At 37.1% G+C, this 22,997-nt stretch overlaps 1 protein-coding gene and 1 long non-coding RNA gene across 37 annotated transcripts in view; one reads left to right on the top strand and one right to left on the bottom strand.

The window, feature by feature from the left end:
- DLG2 (discs large MAGUK scaffold protein 2) overlaps window positions 1-22,997 on the top strand; it is a 1,974,117-nt gene that overhangs the window by 759,134 nt on the left and 1,191,986 nt on the right. For 2 of the 35 annotated variants that reach the window (XM_084975550.1, XM_084975546.1), the window contains exon 1: window positions 21,087-21,757. The exons of 31 other annotated variants lie outside the window; for them this stretch is intronic. In XM_084975550.1, the coding sequence (XP_084831676.1) occupies window positions 21,656-21,757 (102 nt within the window). In that variant the 5' untranslated portion in view covers window positions 21,087-21,655. Of the gene's footprint in view, window positions 1-20,966; window positions 21,758-22,997 lie in introns of those variants that run through there. 2 more of the 35 variants (XM_021102310.2, XM_084975556.1) reach the window with 2 other exon arrangements.
- Window positions 14,970-21,101, bottom strand: LOC106504831 (uncharacterized). 2 transcript variants are annotated; one of them, XR_001298672.3, is made up of 3 exons: window positions 20,936-21,101; window positions 17,147-17,962; window positions 14,970-17,047 (listed from the first exon to the last, which is right to left on the bottom strand). It is a non-coding gene; the product is annotated as an uncharacterized LOC106504831 (long non-coding RNA). The 2 variants fall into 2 exon arrangements; XR_014814831.1 differs by having other exon boundaries at window positions 17,809-17,962.

Genomic DNA, 22,997 nt, shown 5'->3' with positions numbered 1-22,997 from the left:
TAGTTTCTAGACCAGTATCTGAGAAGTAATAAAACTTAATGAATATTGAATAAATGGATGGATTGACAGCTAATTAAGAATATAAGTAGAGACAATTTGTTGTAAAAAAAATAGATTATTCTTACTCAAGATGGTGGAAAGACTACATAACTTCTTAAAGATTCCTCAGAATATCATTCAGCTGAGAACATCTTGATTTTAAGCACATTGAAAAGCTATGACAGTGTTGATAGATACGATTTTCCTTTCCTAATAATTCTCGAGAATAAGATAAACTACTCAATGACAAAAAATGTTTTTAGGTAGTTTCTATCAAGAATGAATTTCTAGGCATTCCTTGGGATGGCTCAGTGTGTTAAGGATTTGGTGCTGTCACTGCTGTGGTTCTGGGTATGGCTGTGATCCCTGGCCCGGAACTTCCCTGTGCTGCAGGTGTTCCCCCCTACAAATAATAATAATAATAATAATAATAATAATAATAATAATAATTCTAGGACTGCTTGAGCCATTGGAAGATTAACAACAATACTCTCATGATTAGAAATGATCATTTGATTGTTGATAACTGATGGTCATTCTGATCTTATTTTATGTTTATTTTGATTCTTCCAAACATTTATCACCTCTGTGATTACATTTTCTTCCCCAAAGATCTCACTTACTTTTCTGGGGAATAAATTTTAAATATAGAAACAATTTATATAAGAGAAATCAATGTACTTTTATGCAATTCAGCTTACTTTACATATATCTTAACAAAATTCTTCTTGTTGAGAAAAGTTTTATTGAAAATTCATTTGTACTGTATTTATTCATGCATTCATTTATAAGTGATTGTTTATTTTTAATTTTTTAATTTTTTTTTTTTTTTGTCTTTTTAGGGCTACACTTGCAGCATATGGAAGTTCCCAGGCTAGGGGTCTAATTGGAGCTACAGCTGCCAGCCTACACCACAGCCATAGCAACACGGAATCTGAGCTCTGTCTAGGACCTACACCACAGCTTATGGCAACATCAGATCCTTAACCCAGTGAGCAAGGTCAGGGATCAAACCCATGTCCTCATGGATACTGGTCGGATTCATTAACCACTGAGCTACAATGGGAACTCGGAATGATTAAGTAAATATTCTTCAGCATTAACTATGTGCCTACCGCTGAACAACACACATATTAGTGGAGGGATGTAAATAAGAAGTGTAAATAAATACAATAAACAAGGAGGTGCCATGGTATAGTACAAATAATGCAGTCTTAAAAATTTTGAAGATAGCTCTGTACCCTATACCCTGGCTTCACCCATTTTACCTAAGTGATCCTGGACAAGCCTTGAATCTTTGGAAAAATGGCTTTATGAGGGCAGGGTACATTTCCTTTTTGTTTCATATACTATTTCATGTGCTATTACATGTCAGTATCTGTCACAGTGCCTAGTCACATAGCTTTTTTGAAGTGTTGTAAAGGAAGCCACCCTTGAGAATGCTGTCTGAGTTGGAAGGGTCAACAAGGCTTTAAAGAGATGATATTCAAATAGATTCTTCAGTGGGTAAAGGATGCAGCATTGCTGTAAGCTGTGGTGTAGGTTGCAGATGTGGCTCTGATCTGGCATTGCTGTGGCTGTGGTGTTGGCTGGCAGCTGCAGCTCCAATTCCACCCCTAGCCTGGCAACTAACATATGCTGGCAGTGTGGCCATAAAAGGAAAAGGAAAAAAAAAAAAGACTCTTAAAAACATAATAGGAATTTTCTGTACAGTTATGATATAATGGTGACAGTGATCAAAATAATAATAATTATAAAAATAATAACAAAAATTGGAGCTCCCCAGTGGCCTAGCAGTTAAGGATTTGGCATTGTCACTGCTGTGGCTCAGGTTCAGTCTCTGGCCTGTGGGTTCATATTTTCTTATGGTATTTTGTTTTGTGGTATTGGTCATTATTTCTCTTCTTCATTTCTTATTTTTGTTTATTTGGATCTTCTCGGTGAGCCTGGCCAGGGGTTTGTTGACTTTTGTTTATCCTTTTAAAAAAACCAGCTCTTAGTTTTATTGATTTTTACTATTTTTTTTAATCTCTATTTTTATTTATTTCGTCTCTGGTTGTTATTTCCTTCCCTCTGCTGACTTTAGGTTTTGTTTGTTCTTTTTTCACTTCGGGATTTTTCTTGGCTTTTTTTTTTTTTTTTTTTTTTTTTTTTTTTTTTTTTTTTTTGAGGAAGGGATGTATTACTATGAACTTCCCTCTTAGAACTTTTGCTGCATTCCATAGATTTTATATGGTTGTATTTTTATTGTTATTTGCCTTGAGGAATTTTTAAAAAATTTCTTCTTTGCTTTCATCATTGACCCATTGACTTTTTAGTAGCATCTTGTTTAGTCTCCATTTAATTATTTTTTCTCATTTTTCTTTCTGTAGTTGATTTCTAGTTTCATGCCATTGTGATCAGAAAAGATACTTGAAATAATTTCTATCCTTTTAAGGATTATTTCAGGCTTTTGTGTCCTAGTATGTGGTCAATCCTAGAGACTGTTCGTGTGCACTTGGAAAGAATATGTGTTTTTGGGGGGGAGTAGTGTCCTATAAATAGAAATTCATTTTAACCATTCTGTTGTGTCATTCAGGACCTCTTTTGCCTTATGGATTTTTCAGTTTGGAATATCTGTCCACTGATTCACCAGGGTGTTAAAGTCTCCTGCTATTATTGTATTCTCATCAATTTCTCCCTTTATGACTGTTAGTATATGTTTTATGTATTTAGGTATTCCTATATTGGGTGTATATGTGTTAATGAGTGTGATATCCTCCTCTTGTGCTTCTTTGTCTTTTTTATGACCTTTGATTATCTGTCTTATATGAGTATTGCTACCCCCACATTCTTATCATTTAAATTTGCTTGAGGTATCTTTCTCCATTCCCCTCACTTTCTAGCTATATGTGTCTTTCACCCTAAAAAGGGTCTCCTGTAGAAATATGGTGTAGGTTCTTATTTTATTATCCAATCTGCCACTCTAGGTATTTTGATAGGAGGCTATAGTCCATTGACATTTAAAGAGATTATTTGTAATATGTGTTATTGCCATTTTAAATGTTGTTTTCTGGTATTTCTTCTTTGTTCTTTGTTTTCCTTTACAGTGTGATGGTTTTCTTTTGTATTATGCTTGAGTTCCTTTTTTTTTTTGGTTTTTGGTTTTTGTGAACCTGTTGTATGCTTTCAATTTGTAATTACCCTGGTTTTAAATTATGTTAGCCTATAACTACATCTACTTGCTTTAAACTAGTAGTCAAATAAACTCAAATACATTCTAAAAGATTTACAATTTATTACTCCTACTGCACATTTTGTGACTTTGATCTCCTATTTTATGCCTTCATATTTATCCTCTTGCTTTTCATTGTAGTTATAATTGCTTTCATGGATTTTTTAAATTATTTTCCTATGTACTGATTAATTTCAATGATTTTCAATCCCATTATATATTTACCTTTCCTTTTGTGATTTTCCCTTTCCTATAGATTCTCACTTTTCTATTTAGAAAAGATATTTCAGTGTTTCTTTTAGGATAAATTTAGTGTTGTTTTATTCTTTTAGTTTTTGCTTATCTGAAAAATTCTTTCTTCCTCCTATTCTAAATGATAATCTTCCTGGATATAGTATCCTAGGTTGCAGGTTTTTCCCTTTTAGAATTTTGAATATATCCTGCCACTCCCTTTTGGCCTATATGGTTTCTGAAGAGAAATCAGTTGATAGCCTTATGGGGAATCCCTTGTAACTGACTCTTTGTTTTTCTCTTGCTGCCTTTAGAATCCTCTCTTTATCTTTCACTTTTGCCATTTTAATTATGACATATATTTGAGTAGGTCTGTCCAGGTTCATCTTGTTTGGAATCCTCTGTTCTTCCTATACCTGGTTTATCCATTTTCTTTTTTTAAGTTTGGGAAATTTTCAGCCATAATTTCTTCAAATACATTTTCAATTCACTTTTCTCTTTCTTCTCTTTCTGGGATTCCTGTTGTGCATAGATTGGCATCTTTTATTATGGTCAAAGATCTTATATGATGCTTTCATTTTTTTGTTAAATTTATCTTTCTGTCTGCTGTTCTGATTGAGTTATTTCCTTTATTCTCTCTTCCAGATCACTTATTCATTCTTCTGCATTATTTCATTTGCTATTTATTGCCTCTAGCTCAATTTTCATCTTGGCAGTTGATTGTCTAGTTTTGATTGTCTCCTCTTTATTCTTTAAATTCCTTATTGCAGTGATCTGAATTTCTATCCACAGACTTTCTTACTTTCTCAACATTTTTATTATCTCCTTTTTGAACTCAGTCTGATAAACTGGAGAGGTCTGTTTCATTGTTCTTTCAGGGGATTTCTCTTGTTCTTTTATTTGGGAGTAGTCCTCTGCTTTTTTCATTTATCTCATGTATCTCTGATTCTATGAATTTAGGAGAAACAATTATCTAATGTGGTCTTGAAGGGCACTTTTTATGTGGAAGCATCCCTGTGTAGCCTGCTTGCATCCATTATTTTTGGTGTGAGGGCTGTTTTTGGTGTGACTGCTTGCTACATCTTTCCTCAGTGTGTTCTGGCCCTTGTCTTCTTGATAGAGGGTGTGTTTGATGTTGTGACTAGAGCTTACTTTGGATGTTTGGTGGGGCCTCTTCTTTTCTCTCTGGTTGTCATAGACCTGTTGAGGACAAGGTATGCTCCCCAGTTGTTGGACTAGAAGCCCACATATCCAGTTCAAGGCTGTGGTGTGAGACAGGTGGAACTGAAATGCTCTTGCTGGGGAAGGAAATACTGTGTGTTCTTCCCCAGGAGCTGTCCATCAGAATTTGCAATTCTGTGGTGCTACCTGCCATGTGTAAGCCCACAAATATCACTTTTGTTGGCACTGACCTGAGTGGGTGCCTCCCTTTGGGTGCTCTGGTAATCAGGTCACAGTTTGCTTAGTCATGCATGAAAGCTCACAAAGCCATCAGTGCCTAATCCTGCTGGAGCCACTTCTCCTGAGCATGCAGATAATCAGTCTGCTCTGTTGGCCCTCAGGTTTATATGTGCAGTCCCAGTCCAAAAATCTTCAGGAATGAGAATCTGTCTGAACTGTTTTCCCACTCCTCCAGTAGGATTGCCAGTAATCCACTCAGATTTTAGCCCCACCTCCACATGTGCACGCCCACAAAGTTCACAGATCCAATGGAAGCAGGAGCCATGCACTGCAGTGAGCCTGCTGACAATGAGCCTGCTATGGCAGACCCATGCCCTCCTTTCACATGTTGACATTTGGGCTCCTATGGCAGACCCACACTCCATCCTTATGTACACCCCAGTTGTGCCCAAGCCACTCTCCAGGCCCTTTGGTTTGTGCAGCCAAACTGAGACCTCAGTGCAGGTCTCACCCCTGAAGTCTGTGTTTCAGCACCCAGTAGTTACACACACTGGCAGGCATGTGTCTTGGGCTAAGATAATGGCCAGGACTGTCTGTGCTAGTCTCTCTCTACCCTTCAGGGCCCACAAGCCAGCTCCTACATGTTCCTCTCCAGCCTCTAAAGCTCCCCTGTCTGTTTCAGTGGACTTCACAGCTGGTGAGGGAAGTTCCTAGGGTGAAGTGAATTATGGGAATTTGTTTATATGAAATTTTCTACAAGTTTTCAGTAGATAGTCTGTGAGAATTTTTCCACATGTAAATATATTTTAAGGTATTTGTGGGAAGAAGTGGGTTCCATGTCTGTCTACCCAGCCATCTTGATCTCCTCTCTCTAAATTAGATTTTAGAATAACAAAGCGGAATGGGTCATAGATAATATTTTATTCAAGTTATTATTATTATCCACACAGATGAGGTAGTTTTGTGTACTGCTCTTGGGGTTTGATACTGTTTTATGAGAAATGGGTAGGTCTTTTACCTAATTTTCCTTGTCCTTATCTACTATCAGATGTCAGAAATTGAGGCTGTTATCAACATCCAAACAAAAGTTCCAGAATCCTTAGCCAGGAAATTTTTTTTCTTCAATCAAATATTCATTGTTTCATCAATATTACTCAATTTTCAACTCCAAAATATTGGGCTTTAATCACTAGAAACTTTGCATTTTCAAATATATATGTTATCCTACTGATATAAAATATTTAAAAACTCAGAATTCATATAAGAATGTACAAAGTAATTAATCTGAGCAGTCTTTGCAATCTTGTAGAGTAAATATTTCTACTCTGTAAAATTGAATCTAGTGTAGAACTGTAACTTCTAACAAAATATAGCATTACCAGCTTACTTAGTACCTGTGTAGGAAGAAATTAATTTAGGAGTTGCTTTGGTTAAAACCTGTACCATTGATGTTTAATTTGATAATTCACCTAGAAAATTAATAAAAATCTTTGAGCTCGAATCTTAAACCATCTAAGATACTTTAATAAATGTTATTGAGTTATACTTTACATATACTAAAGTACACATTTAAGACATACAGTTTGATAGACATAAAAATACAAATACTGTATAATTCCACATACATAAAATTCCAAAAAATAAAAATTGACATAGTGTGATAGAAAATGGACCCGTTTCTGGCTAGACCTAGAGGTAGAGGGAGGGAAGGGCTAAAAGGGACCTGAAGAATCTTTCAGAGATGATCAAAATTATCTGCATCTTTATTGTGACAGTGCTTTCACAGGTGAATTTTATGTATGTGGAATTATGTAATATTTGTATTTTTATGTCTACTTTCAATTGGATTAATGATTTTGAAGTTGTATGGATATATCTCACTTTGTTTATCCATTTACTTGTTGATATAATGTGGGTTGTTTCTAGTTTGGGGATATTATTAAGAAAGATTCTACAAACATTAGTGTGAAAAGCTGTGTGAGCAATCTTCTTGAGTACCTAGAAATAGAATGGCTAACTCTTATAAGATGTTTATGTTTAACTTTTAAGAAGTACCAAATTATTTTCCAATATGATTGTGCCATTTTACATTCCCATCAGTTGAGTATGAGAGCCTTAGTTCCTTGACATCTTCATCAAAACTTAGAATTATCAATCCTTAAATTTTAGTTATTCTAATGGGTGTATAGTGGTATCTCATTGTGGTTTTAATATTCACTTCCCTGATGACTAATTGGTTTTAGTCCATTCACATTTATTTAATATCATAAGAAAATATAAGAACAGAATTCCTAACAGGCTAAAATCAAGAAGGTGACTAACTATAAGCCCTATAGCTATTGCAGTTATCATGTCGTTACATTTTATTTTCTCTGGTACCAATGTTTATTCTTTCACACTACTTTGCTGCCTCCCTTGCACATTTAAAAAAAGAGAAAAAAGAAAATTATTAAATATTGGAGTTCTTCAAAGCCTGGTCCTAGGAAATTTTCTCTTCTTATACTCTTTCCTAAGAGGTAAGATGATATCACCCATATCCAGGGTTTTCATGAAAGCTGTCAAAGACAATGCATAAATATATATTTCTATACCAGAAATTTACTCTGAGGTCTGGATACACGTATTCAACTTAGAGTCACATGAGACATCTTACATTCAAATGTGCAAGCAAACAAACAAACAAAAAAATAGCAGTGATGTCTTCTCAACACATACGTACACATGCTGTTTTTCTTCTCTTTAAATATAGCATATGTCAGTGAATGGCACTACAAATTATCCAGTTATATAAGGAATCTAGAAGTCATTCTTTATTTCCCCCATATTTGATCCAGCCCTAATGCCTCTCACTTTTACTTCTAAAATGTTCCTTGAGTCTAACCATTTATCTTTGTTTTGACTGGTAATACTCTAGTCTGAATCTTCACTGTCTGTGCCTGCACTGCTGGAAGTGCCTCCGTAATAGTTGACCCACTGCCATTTTTGCCCCTTTCCAATCCAGAGTGATCTTGAAATGCAAATATAATATCACATCCCTATTCCTACTGAAATCTTTCTCTCTTGTCCTCTCTCTCTCCCTCTCTCTCTATATATGTATATACACACATATATACATATACACACATACATATATATGAATATACATATATATATATGAAGGTGTATGTATATAAAGATATATACATATAATACACTTCTGGCCCAAATGGTGTCATTCTGATTAATTCTACCAAACATTTAAGGAGGAAATAATACCAGCTCTATGCAAACTGTTCCAAAATGAGTGAGGGAGCTATACTTTCCAACTTATCCCATGAAGTCGGTATCATCCTGATATCAAAAAACAGGCAAATATAAGAAAAAAATACTATAGACTAATATCCCTCATAAATGTAGATGCAACATTCTAAACAAAACCTCAGCACATCGAATCTAGTACTATATTAGAATTAAAATACATCATGACCAAATGAGGTTCATCCCAGGAACATTGGGTTGTTTTATATTCAAAAAAATCTCATATTAATAGAGTAAGAAAAATAATCTCCTCCATAAAGTAGAAAAAACATCTGAGAAAATCCAATGTCTGTTTCTAATTTAAACAAAAAACTCTCAGCCAAGCAGAAGGACCCTTTCTCAACTGAATAAAAAAAAATTGTGAAAAACCTGTAGCTAATATTATACATAATAGTGAAAGAGTGAATACTCTTCCCTTAAGATCAGGAACGAGACAGGAGGAATATATATTCTACTAGATGTTCTACTAGCACCTTCTGTCAAAAAAAGAAATGAAAGAAGAAATACAAATTTTTATTCACAGATGACATGATATGGTCTCATGGAATCAACAGCCACACAAAAGCTCCCAGACAAATTGGTGAATTTAGCAAGTCTGCAGGATATAAGTCAATGTAATACTAAAAAAAGTACTCAGCTTGTTATGTTCTCTTATTTCCCCATATATAATGTTTCTCCCACATATAATGTTTAGGAGGATGGACAGAATGCATAATAAAAATGTACCAAACTGCAAAAAAAAAGTCAACATACAAACCTCAATTGTAAATCTACATACTAAGAATGAACAGTTAGGAATTGAAATCAATTAAGCAATTCAATTTACAATAACATAAAATACTTAGGGATAAATCTGATCAAAGATGTCAAAGCTATACATTTAAAATTATAGAATATTGTTGAGAAAAATTAAAGATAATCTAAATAAATGAAGAGATATCTTGTTCTAAATTGGAGGAGCCACTATTAAGAGGTTTATTATCTCCAAACTGATCTAGAGATTCAGCAAAATCACTCTAAAAATTCCAGTAGATGTGTTTATAGACCTACTGGAATTTTTATAGTGAGCAAGCTAATTCTAAAATTCATATAGAAATTCAAAGAATCTAGGAGAGTCAAAGGAGCTCTGAAAGAAAGGTGATGTGAAGATGGTATTTGCATAATGGTAGACAATTAGATCAAAAGAAAGGAACTGAGAATCCAGAAATAAAACAGTTGTGTAAAGGTAACTACCTTTTAACGAAGTGGCACAATTCAGTGGAGAAAGAAAGAATAAGCATTTTAGCAAATGATGCTAGAACACTTGGATATACATATGCAAAAATATAAATTTGGGTTAATACCTCACACTATATATAAAAATTAATCCCAGATTTTTCATAGACCTAAAGGTAAAACTTAAAGCTATAAAAATTATATGAATCAGAGCAGAACATCTTTGTATCCTTTAGTTAAGCACAAATTCCTTATTTATGACAGCAAAAGTATGAACAATTAAAGAAAAAGTTAATAAATTTGACAAAGACACTGTTAAAGGAATGAAAAAAAAATGTAAGGCTGGGAAAAGTATGTGTGATCATATATCTAATTAAGAGCATAAATCCAGAATATATAAAGAACTCTTAAAACCAACAAGAAAGAATTTAATTTCAAAGATGACCAAAGGTTTGAATAGAAACTACCAAAGGAGACATACAAGCAGCAAATATAGACATAAGATATTTAACATCATTAATCTTTAGGGAAATGCAAATTAAAATTACAGCAAGCAGAGTTCCTATCGTAGCTCAGTGGTTAACAAACCTGACTACTATCCATGAGGACGTGAGTTTGACTCACTCAGTTAGTTAAAGATATGAGGTTGCCCTGAGCTATGGTGTAGGTCACAGACATGGCTTGGATCTTGCCTTGCTCTGGCTCTGATGTAAGCCGGCAGCTACAGCTCTGGTTCAGCCTCTAGCCTGGGCTCCTCCACATGCCTCGGGTGTGGCCCTAAAAAGACTAAATAAATAGAATTACAGCAAGATCCTACTATACATCTGTTAGAATGGCTAAAATTAAATTGACTGACCCCACCAAATGTTAACTTAGATCTGAAGGGACTGGAATTCTCATGTACTACTGGTGGGAATATAAAAAGGGACAACCATTTTGGAGAAGAGTTTTTGAGAGGTTGTTATTTTTTGTTGTTGTTCATGCCTGGACCAGGTATTGAACTCATATCAAAGCAGTGACCTGAGCCACATCAGTGACCACACTGGATTCTTAACCACTGGGCCACGAGGGAACTTGACAGTTTTTAAAAATGTAAACATACATCTTCCCGGTTATCACCTTATCTCAATCCATTAGAAAAGGAAAAATGCATCTGTTCAAAGACATGCACAAATGTTCATGGCAATTCTATAGCCCCAAACTGGAAACAATCCAAATACCCATCCGTAGGTGAATGCATATGCAAATGTAGTGTATCTATAATGTAATATTACCCAGAAATATGTTGAGTGAAAAAAATCAGACAAAAAAGCACTTACTGTATGATTTCACTTATATAAATTTCTAGAAAGCACAAACTAATCTACATTGACAAAAAGGTCCGTGATTGCTTTGAGATGGGGAAGTAGGAAAGAGTTTGAGAGTCAGGGATTACAAATGGGCTTGAGGAAGTTTCTGAGGGTGATAGATATGTTTCCTATCTTGATTGTGCTAATAGTTTCATGGATGTGTACACAGGTTGAATCTTATCAAATTGTACACTTTAAATATTTGTAGTTATACTTCAATACAGCAGCTTTAAAATATTTCTTATGTAGTTTCCTAAAACTTTTAGAGTAAAACCAAAATCTTAAACATAGCCTTCATAATCTGACCTCTATTTTCTTCAGCCTCTTTTCACTTGATATTTCCCTTTATTTCCTGTCTTCTAGGTGTTCTGTACTTATCTAAGCTCATTCCTACACTCCTTTTTTTCTGGCACCAAGTGTTTGTTTGTTTGTTTGTTTTGGCTGCCCTATGGCGCCAAAAGATCAGATCTGAGCCACAGTTGCCACCTAAGCTGCAGCTGCAGCAATGCTGGATCTTTAACCCACTGTGCCAGGATAGAGACTGAACCTGCATCTCAGGGCTCCCAAGACATAGTGTATGCATTGCGCCACCGTAGGAACGTCAGGCACCAAGTGTTCTTTGTATATTCTGTTCTTTCTATTTGAGATGCTTTTCCTTCCTCCATTTGTACACTGAATTCCCACTCATCCTTCTGATCTAAGCTCAGTTATCACTTTCCCAATTATGCCTTCTTTGACTTCCTTATTAGATAACATCCCCCATGTGCTTTCATAGAGCCATGTGGCTCTAATCAAAGTGCTTATGCCCATCTGCCTTCCTCACTGGTCTATACTCTCCTTGAGGCCAAGACTGTATTGATCTGTACTGGTAACCCAAATTTTGCATAGTGCCTAACACGGAATAGTTGTATGAAAATATTTTTTGAATGAATTAGTGTATAAGCAAGTAGTAACTGGGAACCAAAAAAGAGGAAATAAAGCAAATGTTCTTAACATCATGAATCCAGCAAAGGCTTTTCTATGGTCATATGCTAACAGCTTTAGTAAACACAATTCACATCTTCTAACACATTATACTTGAGGTTGATTGTCCTTGCAATGAAGAAAGAGAGCACCAGCATTTTAATAATAGGAGTAATTCACACATTGTACCAAAAGATAGTTTTCTGACAATGATCTTATTTTAAGCAAAGGGGAAATGGAAATCTAGTTAGGCTGTATTTATAGTTCGGCATGACTTTAACAGCCATGCCTGCATCTTGTAAGAGAAAGAGAGATAATTGTGTCATAATCTTAATTTTATATTATGTAACCAGAGATTATAAGAGAGATCTGATGTCTTCATAGTTTCAAGCCAGCAATTGTTTCATCGAGTAATCATTTCACTTAGTTTGGATGTGATTAGTGGAGGGTCTCTGCTTGCAACATAATAGAGCGGTGTACTTCAGGGTAAGTCACCTCATTTAGCTCTTGCAGCTAGAGAAGAACCATCTATTGTTCAGATGAAAGGAAGCTGATAAAGAAAATCTATTTGTAGTAAAGAAGCACAGTGGCAATATAAAGCCATTTAAAATGAGGCGTGTTTTTGACACAGTCTTCCCCTGGATTGCTGCTCTCAAAATTGAACTCTTATTTAGCTTTTTTTGGACAATGATCAATTTGCCTTTGTTTCACAGATGGGCAAACACAGTATAACAATAGAATTAATGATTTCACAGGAATTTTGCTCTGTTTGGTTGACATATATTTGAAATAGTTTTTTTAGCTAGTTTTTGTGTATAATGAATGATAAAGGAATAAATGAGTGAACAAATGAATATTATTATTAAACATTCAATAATAATAGTGCAAAGTCAGCAAAAGAAACAAGTAAAAAAACATAAATCCAATCTACAGAATGAGAGGGATATTTGTTAATCATATACCTGATGAGTGGTTAATATCCAAACATATGAAGTAATCATACAACTTAATAGCTGAAACAAACAGTCCAATTAAAAAATGAGTGGAGGAACTGAACAGACATTTTTTTCCAAAGAAGACATACAGATGGCCAACAGGTACATGAAAATATGTTCAATCTCACTAATTGTCAGGGGAATGCAAAACAAAATCCTAATGAGTTATCAGCTCACACCAGTTAGAATCACTATCATCAAAAAGACAAGAGATACCAAGTGTTAGTGAGAATGTGGAGAAAAGGGAATCCTTGTATACTGTTGGTGGAAATATAAATTGGTGCAGCATTGCCACTGTGGAAACAGTATGGAGGTTACACACACAAACACACAAATTAAAACTGAACTACCAGGAGTCCCACTTCTAGATATATATCCAAAGGAAATTAAAGTAATACTGAAGAGATATTCACAGTCCTATGTTCATTGCAGAATTATTCACACTGGCCAACATATGGAAATAACCTGAGTGTCCATCAATAAATGAATTATACAAATAAGATGTGGTATATAGAGAGAATGAAATATTATTATTATTATTATTATTATAATATAATATATTATATATATTATAATGAAATCCTACCATTTGCAAGAACATGGATAGAGTTTGAGGGCATTATGCTAAGTGAAATAAGTCAGAGATAAATGCTACATGATATCACTGATATGCGAAATCTAAAAAAGCCAAACTCATAGAAACAGAGTAGAACAGTGGTTACTAGGCATTGGGGAGATGTTAGTAGTCAAATGTCACACACTTTCAGTTATAAGATAAAAATATTTTGGGACTCTAACTTACAGTATGGTAATTGTAACTTACAGTACTGTGCTATATACTTGAGAGTTGTTAAGAGAGTATATCTTAAATGTTCTCACCAGAAAAAATAAATAATAATTATATGAGGTGATGAAGGTGTTAGCTAATACTACAGAGGTCATCATTTGGAAAATATATGTGTATGAACAGATTGTGTATTTACACAATATACTACCTCAGTTAATCAATAAAAAGCAATAAAACTTTCAGAACTGAAAGTATGATGGCTAAACTTTAAAACAGAATAAATGTTTTAAAGAACTAAAGACAAAATTTGCAAATGGAGGGATATGTGAAGAAATCATCCACAGTATAGCACAAGCAGATAAAGAGATAAAAAGTATTAAAAAAGGGAAAGCAAATATATATGTGATTGCAGTTGGAATCGGGGGAAATGATAGAAAGCATGAGGGAAAGAAAAAAAGTGAAAAGTGGTATGCCTTCACATTTTCAAATAATTGATTAAATTAATTAGAATCCTTAGATGCAGCAATCAAAAGAAGACCTAAACATGATAAAGTCAACTCCATTTCCAATTACACTGGAGTAAATTTCCAGAGCAATAAAACAACTAATGAAATTAATCAGTGTGAAATAATTAGGTACTTACAGAGAAAAGACAACTGAATTGACTCTACAAAAAACTGGGAGAAAATAGCTGGCAGCCTAGAATTTATACTGAGCTAAACTATCCTATAAAAACTGAGAAAATAACCAAATAAAATAAAAATAATGCCTACAGACAAATCAAAATAAAAATCTACCAGCAGAGTTTGGCTGAAGTATCTTCTATAGTATATTATTTAGGGAGAATAATTATGAGTTCCATAAAAATTTTAAATGATACAAACATAAATTGTCTATTACACATTAAAAATTTTAAATGTTCATGCTCTTTGCACCAAAATTTGCTTATCTAGAAGTTTTAGCTTGTTAACGTTGTTACAGATATGTGCAAATATATGTCCTCAAGTACATTTCAATTTTTCTCATAATATTGAATTTAGAAATATTTTTGAATTCTGACAAGAAGGGGCTTGTGAAATACACCGTGCAGTATTGAAATACTGTGCCATCACTAATGGTATTTTTGCAGGAAGACTTTTGGGCTAAAAGCATGGCTAGCTATCAAAGGTATAATATTTTCAAACTTAGCCTATATGATAATATACAGTTTGAATATAATTTTGTTGAAACATTACTGGAGATGTACCCTCTTAAGTATTAAGATTAGTTATCTCTGGCAGTGGAATTTTGAGTATTTTCAAGGAGCTTTTTTTGCTGCCTGAGTATATTTTTAAATTATTTCCTTACTAAACTTTTACTTCTGTATTTAGAAAAAGTAGTATTAAAAATAACTGCTGTCTTTGAAAATGAATACACATATGAATATATATATATTCATCCATACACACATACACATATACCAGGCACTTTTATAGATACTTTCACACATGATATTTTAATTAATCCTCAAAGGAACCCTGTAATACAAGTGTTATTATTCAACAACCCCTCCTCTTTTTTAATGGATAAGAAACTTAACTGCCAAAGAGACTAACTGATTAGCTCAGAATTACAAAGTAAGTATAAAAGGTAAGCTTGGAACCCAAGACCCAAACTTTTTTCCTGCAACAGTGAAATCAAATTTGATCAACAATAAGACCTGTTCAGTTGATTTTTCCTACTGTACTGAGGAACTTCACTCAGGGAGAACAGAGGGTGATATTTTATTAGAGTTGCTTTTTCAAAATGGCACTAGGGTGAAAGTGAATATTATGAGATGTCTTAAAGGCAAAATTGTGCCTTTTACCTTACTACAACTAAGGACAATTATTATTTCAAAATATTTGCTGCTAAAACAAAATGCCAAAATTGATTCTGAATCAGTGGGCTGACATTTCCTCAATAAAGATTGTATCCTTTCAACTAGCAAGCTGGGGGGCTGAATTAGGAGACAAAGATCTTCCCGGGTTCACCTGGGACCTTTGTAGGTGCTATGGAAAGCCTCGCCTAACTCATACATTTTCTTGTTCTTTATTCATTCAGTTGAGTCAATCATTCCAAACTACAAATGAAATTATTCCCGGTGAAGATAAGTAAACACGGTTAAGTATGATTCAAATAAAGGTCAACAATCTCTAAGTATGACTGGCCCACTCAGAAATTAGAGAGAAGACAAAAATCAGGGGGAAAGCATGATGGATTTTAGAGTCCGTTTTTACAGGTCCTGCTGTCTCTAATGCAAACCCTCACCACAGTTTTGTGTAATGGACATGGGAGACCTGAGAAATAGCCTGAGGAGTCTTTGGTAGAGTAAAATTTGTGAAGAAAGGTTAAAGAGTTTAGTATAAAGAAATTATGCCTATTGGGAAGATCTCATAGGTTTAGTCATTCTTTCCAGCTGATTTTTATTGGGAAAAAAAAGTCAAAAAACTTAAATCTCCTTGAAGTTACCGAGCATTCAGCACAAACTAGAGAAGAGTGACAGATATTTTGAAATACATTATCTCATTGAAGCTTTATAGCAATACTGTAATGTTATCACCATTTTACAGAGCAGGAAATGATAGTTCAGGGACATTAACTAGGTTAGTCAAGCATTCTTATGGATTTAAAGTCCATTTATTAGTACTTAATTGCATATGCTTTCTGAATCTTCAAAAGAGTTACTGTTAGTTTTTATTTCATGACAGTCTCTCCAAGAAGTTTATAAACTCATTGATGGCAGAAAGATATATTCATATGCCTCTCTGCCTTACATATGTCAGGAAGCTCAATGCTAAAAAAAACATTGTTTGTGTTACAAATTTATTGATGAATTAATCACATGAAAACATCTGTAATAAGGTTAAGGGAAATAAGTGGTCTTTGCTTCTCAGTGAAAGGGAGTAGAGGGAAAGGAGTATAAGGGTTGAAATTGCAGAGTTATTAGTGGCAAAACCAAGTATGTCAGATTCACTCCGAAGTTCTTGTGTTTTCTAAATCAACATTATTTTCTTTTTAGGAGTCACAGGGAAGAATTCCCTTAAAGAGTTACTAAATAGCAAACCCTATTATGGAAAATAGGTGAGAAATAGAGGTGTGTGAGCTGTAACAGGCAGAATGGCCTGCTTTTAGAATATGGCAGATTTCTCGGGTTCAAATTCCCATTCTATCACCCAGCTAAGCTGTTATCTTTTAAATTACTGTTCCCAAATGTTCTCTCCTTCCTCCCCGTGAGAGGCTTACCCTCCCCCATCAGACTGGCTCATAGGGTTTTGGCCATGTGACATGCCGTGGCTAATGTGAACGAGGAAACATTTTGGAGTTCTTGTGGCTCTGAGGCTTTAGAACCCAGCATTGTCTCTGTGAGGATGGGAGTTTGATCCCTGCCCTCCCTAGTTGGGTTAAGGATTCGACATTGTTACAAGCTGCAGCGCAGGTCGCAGATGTGGCTTGGATCTGGTGTTGCCATGGTGGTGGCGTAGGCCGGCAGCTGCAGCTCCAATAGCCCGGGAACGTCTATGTGCTGCAGGTGTGCCTGTAAAAACAAACAAATAGACAAAGAAGATGTTTTAATATCTGAACAGAAATGCTAAGAGCCACTGCATATTCAGCCATAGATCATTTTATCTTTTACCGTGAGAACATCATGTTCCTGATGGAAGCTGCTGTTCTGTTTGTGGAACAACATGGATTAGAGTCATAGTCCCACTATGAAGGATGTCTAGCACGAAGAAGAAATAAATATTTGTAGTGGAAGGCCATCAAGACTTTTTGTTAGTTGGTTCATTTAGGTTACTAGTATGCCAGCTTTGTTAGCTTGGTCAAATTACTTAGTTTCTCTGATTCGGTTTCCTTTTTTTATAAGACTGAGTGGTTGTGAGAATTAAATAAGTTAATGTTCATAAAGTACTGAAACTGGTGCTGTGCTGGTAGATGTTTCTCGGAAGCAGAAAATAATCTTGACATGCAGTGTTTTTCAACTTGTATATTGTAACCACTTCCTCCACAGTGGATTCCAACCTACCAACATGGTATCATCGCATGGAGAGGTGAACACAGGTACACAGAATTGGCTCTCAAGAGCAGAATCTGGCTCTGGCACCTTGCTGAATTTAAAACACTGCCCACAGCAAACACTATAGTAGAGCATGTTAAATAGTAAGCACTATAGGAGAGTTTATTTTCCAAAGACAGGCGACTGAATAAAATGACTTCTCAAATTTCCTTCACATTCTTAAGATGCTGTATTTGTAAGACCACTCAGAGAACTTCATTCAGCACTGGAAACAAACTTACAGACGTTCTAGTACACCCATTTCATCTTAATAGACGAGGGAATTGGGGTTCAGAGAGGCTGAATAGCGTGTTCAAAGTCAGATAGTCACCACGACTCCTGGTGTCCAGTACCCTCTTGTCCCTTCTAACATGAACCACCTCTTCTTAAAAATTGCTGTGGAAGGGATCAACAAAGAAAGAAAGAAGATAAGTCAGTAATTAATGCCTCTGATCTTGTTATGATTTCCAATTAGAAAGAATAAGGATAACAATAAATAAAAGATGAAAATTAAGCTCTGGTCACATTTCTTGATAATTCTAACTTTTGTGATTGTGAGTCCATTTTGAGGAAAGTGGTCATAAGAAAAAAATGTTTAATAGTGTGTAGTTGTCATGTATCACTTTGCAAAAGTGATGCTGATTAGGAAGAACTGTGAATGTTAACAATCACTGAAATGTCTAATTAAGGGTGGTTATTTTGACTATTGAAATGAATACATCATCTCCTGGCATTCCCTAGTAATATCTCCTCCTAAAAATATGGCAGTACACCCCCATGCAATATACTTCCAAATTAGCTTTTCAGACCAATAATGAAGTGTGTTCATACCTTAAGGTAACAGTGATTCATTTTGTTAACCATAGTGGCTGCTGGCTGTAACTATGGAATGCATTGTCATGGAAACAACATTTTCCCTCCTCCTCCTCCTCCCCGCAATTCACCTCTTATCATGAGACAAAAATTAAGGGAAAACATTCTGTCAAATGCATATGAACAGGTAACAGATACACACACTCACATGTGTGTGCCTGTGTGTGTGGGGGGGGGGGAGGTATAGAGAGGTTTAATCAATGAAGTTTCATTGATTAAACTTAAACAATAAAATATCAGGGAAATGAATTATACATTTTTCTTTACATTTTGTCATTTTGCTTTGTCAGTCTAAACCAGCACAAGCTGTAAAATGGGAAATAACTTGAACATAGCAGCCTTTAATGCTGCCCTAGAATAGGAGGTCAGCCTTAGCTTGGGTAATTCATTAGGGAAAGACTGTGTTAGATATTATTGGAACATCACAATATAGAGCATACAATACTTTTTGGGGTATTTGAAATCCAAATTATAGGCTAATGAATAAGGGAAATATTGTACAACTTTTTTAGAATCCATTCTCCTTTGGAAAAAACAGCCGTAATTATAGATGCTCTGTAGGTGGAAGTGCTCGCACAATCACACATTTATGCTAACATAAAGGGGAAAAATGCTAAGGGATACACTTAATCTGTGAATGTGACTTTAAGATTCCACAGAAGGCACCAGACCAGAGTTCTGCTCCTCAGTAGGTTTAAGCACATCCCTATAAGACCCCCTGAGCCCCAGCAGCCTCTGATATGCACCACATTGAATCAGTCCCAATTCCTAATAGCAAAATCAACTAGATAAGGACTCCAAAATTTAGTGAGAATCACTAAGCCTGAGACATAGCTTCCCCCTCAGTTAGAACCTTTCCCTGCTGATATTTTCTCATCCTTTCTTCCATATTGTTTTCCCTTCAAGAGGTCTTAATTTTGTAGGCAGGACCCATATTCCTCTCACCAGGGGGCTGATTAAAAATGTAGATTTCTTGTTATCATCTTGGCCTATGGAATGAGAATGTAGGTTTGGGTCTGAAAATACTTTTTTTTTTCTTTCTTCCTCCCTCCCTCCCTCCCTCTCTCTTTCTCTCTCTTTCTTTCTCAAGCACCCCAAAGAAATCTGATGCAATCCAGTTTGGTTTCCATTAACTTGGGACAGGAGGCTGGGGTGTTTTGGATATGGGCATGTTAAGGAGAGTTTATAGGGCGCTGCATTTGACAATCTGCAAGTTATTTTGCTCTTTTGGGCTTTTATTGCAGTACAAATGTCTGATAGTCTGCTGGAACTGCATCAGGAGGGCTTAGTTATGGCAGGGTTTGCCATAGATATTTAGGACTGTGTTGTTACTCTATTTCAAGTGAGATCTGCAGCCAAGGCCCACTTAGAGAATTTCGAAACTGCTACATTTTATATGAATGGAACAGCTCTGACTGTTCTCAAATACATCTGGAGAGTTTAAAACATGCTTCTGGAGAAGTGGGTGATGTCTCCTATGATGTCGCTCTTAAACTATCTTCCACCACTTTTCTTTGATCCCCACCTCCACGGCTTATTGTTTTGTGACTTGGGCAAGTGATATAGACCTTGGGGCATCCGTTTCTTCCTCTAGAAAGATACGTCCAATAACATCCACCTCTCAGGCTAAAACATGAGCTAAGCTCTAAGTACAGAGCAGCTTGCCCTGGACCACCAGGGCTCACCATGGGGAAGTGAGGTTTACCAGCTCTAGTCTTCATGACAACTCTGCAAAGTAGGGGTTAATAGCCCCACTTTACAGATAAGCAAACAGAGATTCAAATAGTGTAAGTGACTTACACAAAGCCACACTCAGACCAGAGCCAGAGCCAGTCTGATTCCAAATCCTGACGGTTTGCTCTCTTTCCACCAGCCATCTGTGAGGCATAATGCCAGGCACTCAGGTGGCACCCAAAGAGTGCTAGTTTTACCCACTTCCTGTTCTGCAACCTTCCTATCATTTTTTTGTTTGTTTCCAACAAGCAGTTTTGCAGCTGGGCCAGCCACATGCAGTTTTTGGTTTTTGTTTTTTGTTTTTTTTTTGGTCTTTTGCAATTTTGACAGCCTCACTTTAAAAAGCAAAAAAAAAAAAAAGACAAGAAAAAGAACCAATAAAGCATCCCCCAGTCTTGTCATTCATACTTCCCGAATAACAGCAATACTTCTGGGGCTTTTTGGAGTCTCTGAGACAGCAAGGTGGGGAGGGGGCCAATTCTTCCCTTTTGAGTTTGAAAGGTGTTGTATCAGATAAAACCCTGGTTCTGAGGCCAAATCTACCACCCAGGGAGGGACTAGACTCTGACCCAGAAATCAAGGATGTAGGGCCCTTGCGAAACCATTTCCAACCCACTTCTACCCCAGGTTCCTTTGCCGGCCATCTACCCGGGCAAGCTGAAGTCAGAGGGAGGTGAGGGTGCTCCCTGCAGGGTTCCACGCGCGCCTATCCTCCAGCCCCACGCCCCTCCCCACCAGAACTCGGCCTCGGAGGTCTCCTACCCTAGGGCAGCAGCGGCAACGTGGGCTGAGTGTAGTCTCCATGTCACATCAGCGCCGGGAGCACCCCCGCACGGACCCCAGGGACTCCTCGGTGGCCAGGAGCTCGCAGGCGGCCCGGCCCAGCTAGGCTGGCGAGTCCTGCGCTCCCTCCCTCTCCCGGCCCCTCCCTCCCACCCCACTCGCCCGGCCAGCGCTCCCCACGGTGACTCTGGATTGCAGCAAGCCATTGGCTTTTTACCAAATCGGGAGCTGCAGTATTTTTTTTTTTTTTTTTTTTTCCTCCTTCAGGGAGAATAATTTCAGCCCCTTTCAGCTCTCATGACAATCTTGTGTGTCTGGGGCGAGTGGGCGGGCACAGCCTTTTACATGCTAATACTGCCCCACCTCCTTTGAACCCTCCTCTAAGCGCCTGGCTTCCTTTTATTTTTATTTTTTAATTTTTTTTTTAATTTCACCTCCCCCAAATTCACCATAGGGGGGGAAAAAACCCTTCTTGGTTCTGTCCCTCCCCCCACGCCTTGTTCCCCAGGGAAGGGAGACCCCGAGACGCTTAGTACTTGCCCACGGCTGCGTTGCTTCTACCCCAGCGCTGGGATGGCCGCACGGGGCGCAGGGGGCAGCGATCGAAGCGGCCGCTGGGTCTAGGCTGTCGCTCCATGTGCCGGGTGAGCACCGTGTTCGGGTCCCCAAGCGAGCTGCCACTGCCGCAGCTCGGAAGGAATGTCCCCTGTTGTTAAGGACCCTGACTGTTTTACACCAATGATTTGCCACTGCAAAGTTGCTTGCACCAACAACACTTTGTCGTTGATGTTTGGATGCAAGGTAGGACGAGGTTCATGTCTTTTTAATGCATGCTGCCTCCCTTGGGGGAGCAAACAATTCCTTTTGTTGTTTGTTTATGTGTCTGCCTGTTGGGAGAGTGACAGAAGCTACGACTCGCTCTGCCCTCTCTGGGAGTCGGCTGGGTTTGGGGGCCCGGAAAGCGCACTGATTTTCCGGGCGGCGGATGTCGGTTTGATAACTCCGCCGTGACAGGACCCTGGTCTCCTAGAGCAGATAACGTCTCGGAAAGGGGGCGCGTTAGGTGGCTCTCTTCTTATATACTTAGCTAGTGACTGGGCTTCTGGCCGCTCATCCGCCAGCTCCTGAACTCGTCACAGGTTACCACCACCCCGAGCCCCGACCACACACGACCCATAGTCAGGGCTCGCTGCGGTGATAGATGTACTTGCGATGGAATTGAACGTATCAATTTGCAATTTGGCACTTTTAAAGCTGAGAAGCCTATTTATTTTAGACAGAAAATCTGGAGCTAAGCTCGTGTTGCCCCCAATTGTGTGTTTTTCTCTGAGCTTATACAATCCACTTGAAAGCCACACTCAGAAATGTTATCCAGAGGTGGCGTGATTACTCAGTGAGTTTCTAATGAAGAACTGTCCCACCCCAGATTTTTGTAAAGGTGATTGGTGTTCCCAATGAAATGAGGTTTGAAGGTTTTTGAAGCAGGTTACTGTTCGTTGCTCCTTGTCTGAAACTTTTTTGGTGGATTCAGTTGTTCTTTGTCTGAAACTTTTGGTGGATTCAGATTCAGTGAGGCACCCCCCGGAGAAAGAAGCTTAGAACTGGGAATTTGAGCAGTCTTAGCCCATGAATAGCCAGTTCATGTCCCCTTACTCCTAGGTACACACCCATCACTTCTTTTCATTGGAAAAAGCGGGAGGGCGGGGGGAGTTGTCTTGCTTGTTTGTATAAAACACTTTTGTGGCCACTGTGGTGACTCTAATTAGAGAAAAAGACCATCATATGAAAAAAATGAAAATTCACTTTTGTAAATGAATAAAAACGACAAGGTCGCTATCATTCTCAAAGATAGTACATTGGACACTGGCAAACACCTTAGACAGTAAAATTAATGAAACATACACATTCAGCTCCATGGATAATTCTCAGAGGAGGTGTAGGTTTAATGGAAAAACTGGGAGTCAGAATCGTGAGTCTGATGTGGCTGTGACTAGAAAATCTCTCTTCTTTGAGCCCAGGTTTTCTTCTATAAAATGAGGGC

This window comes from Sus scrofa, chromosome 9 (genome assembly GCF_054392235.1).
Source record: "Sus scrofa isolate SSC_HxYL_T2T_F1_AM1 chromosome 9, Sscrofa_HxYL_maternal_Yorkshire_Landrace_v2.0, whole genome shotgun sequence".
NCBI classification, from domain to species: Eukaryota; Metazoa; Chordata; class Mammalia; order Artiodactyla; family Suidae; genus Sus; species Sus scrofa.
Note: the sequence above shows the minus strand (reverse complement) of the source record. Positions and strands in the feature narration are given on the sequence as shown.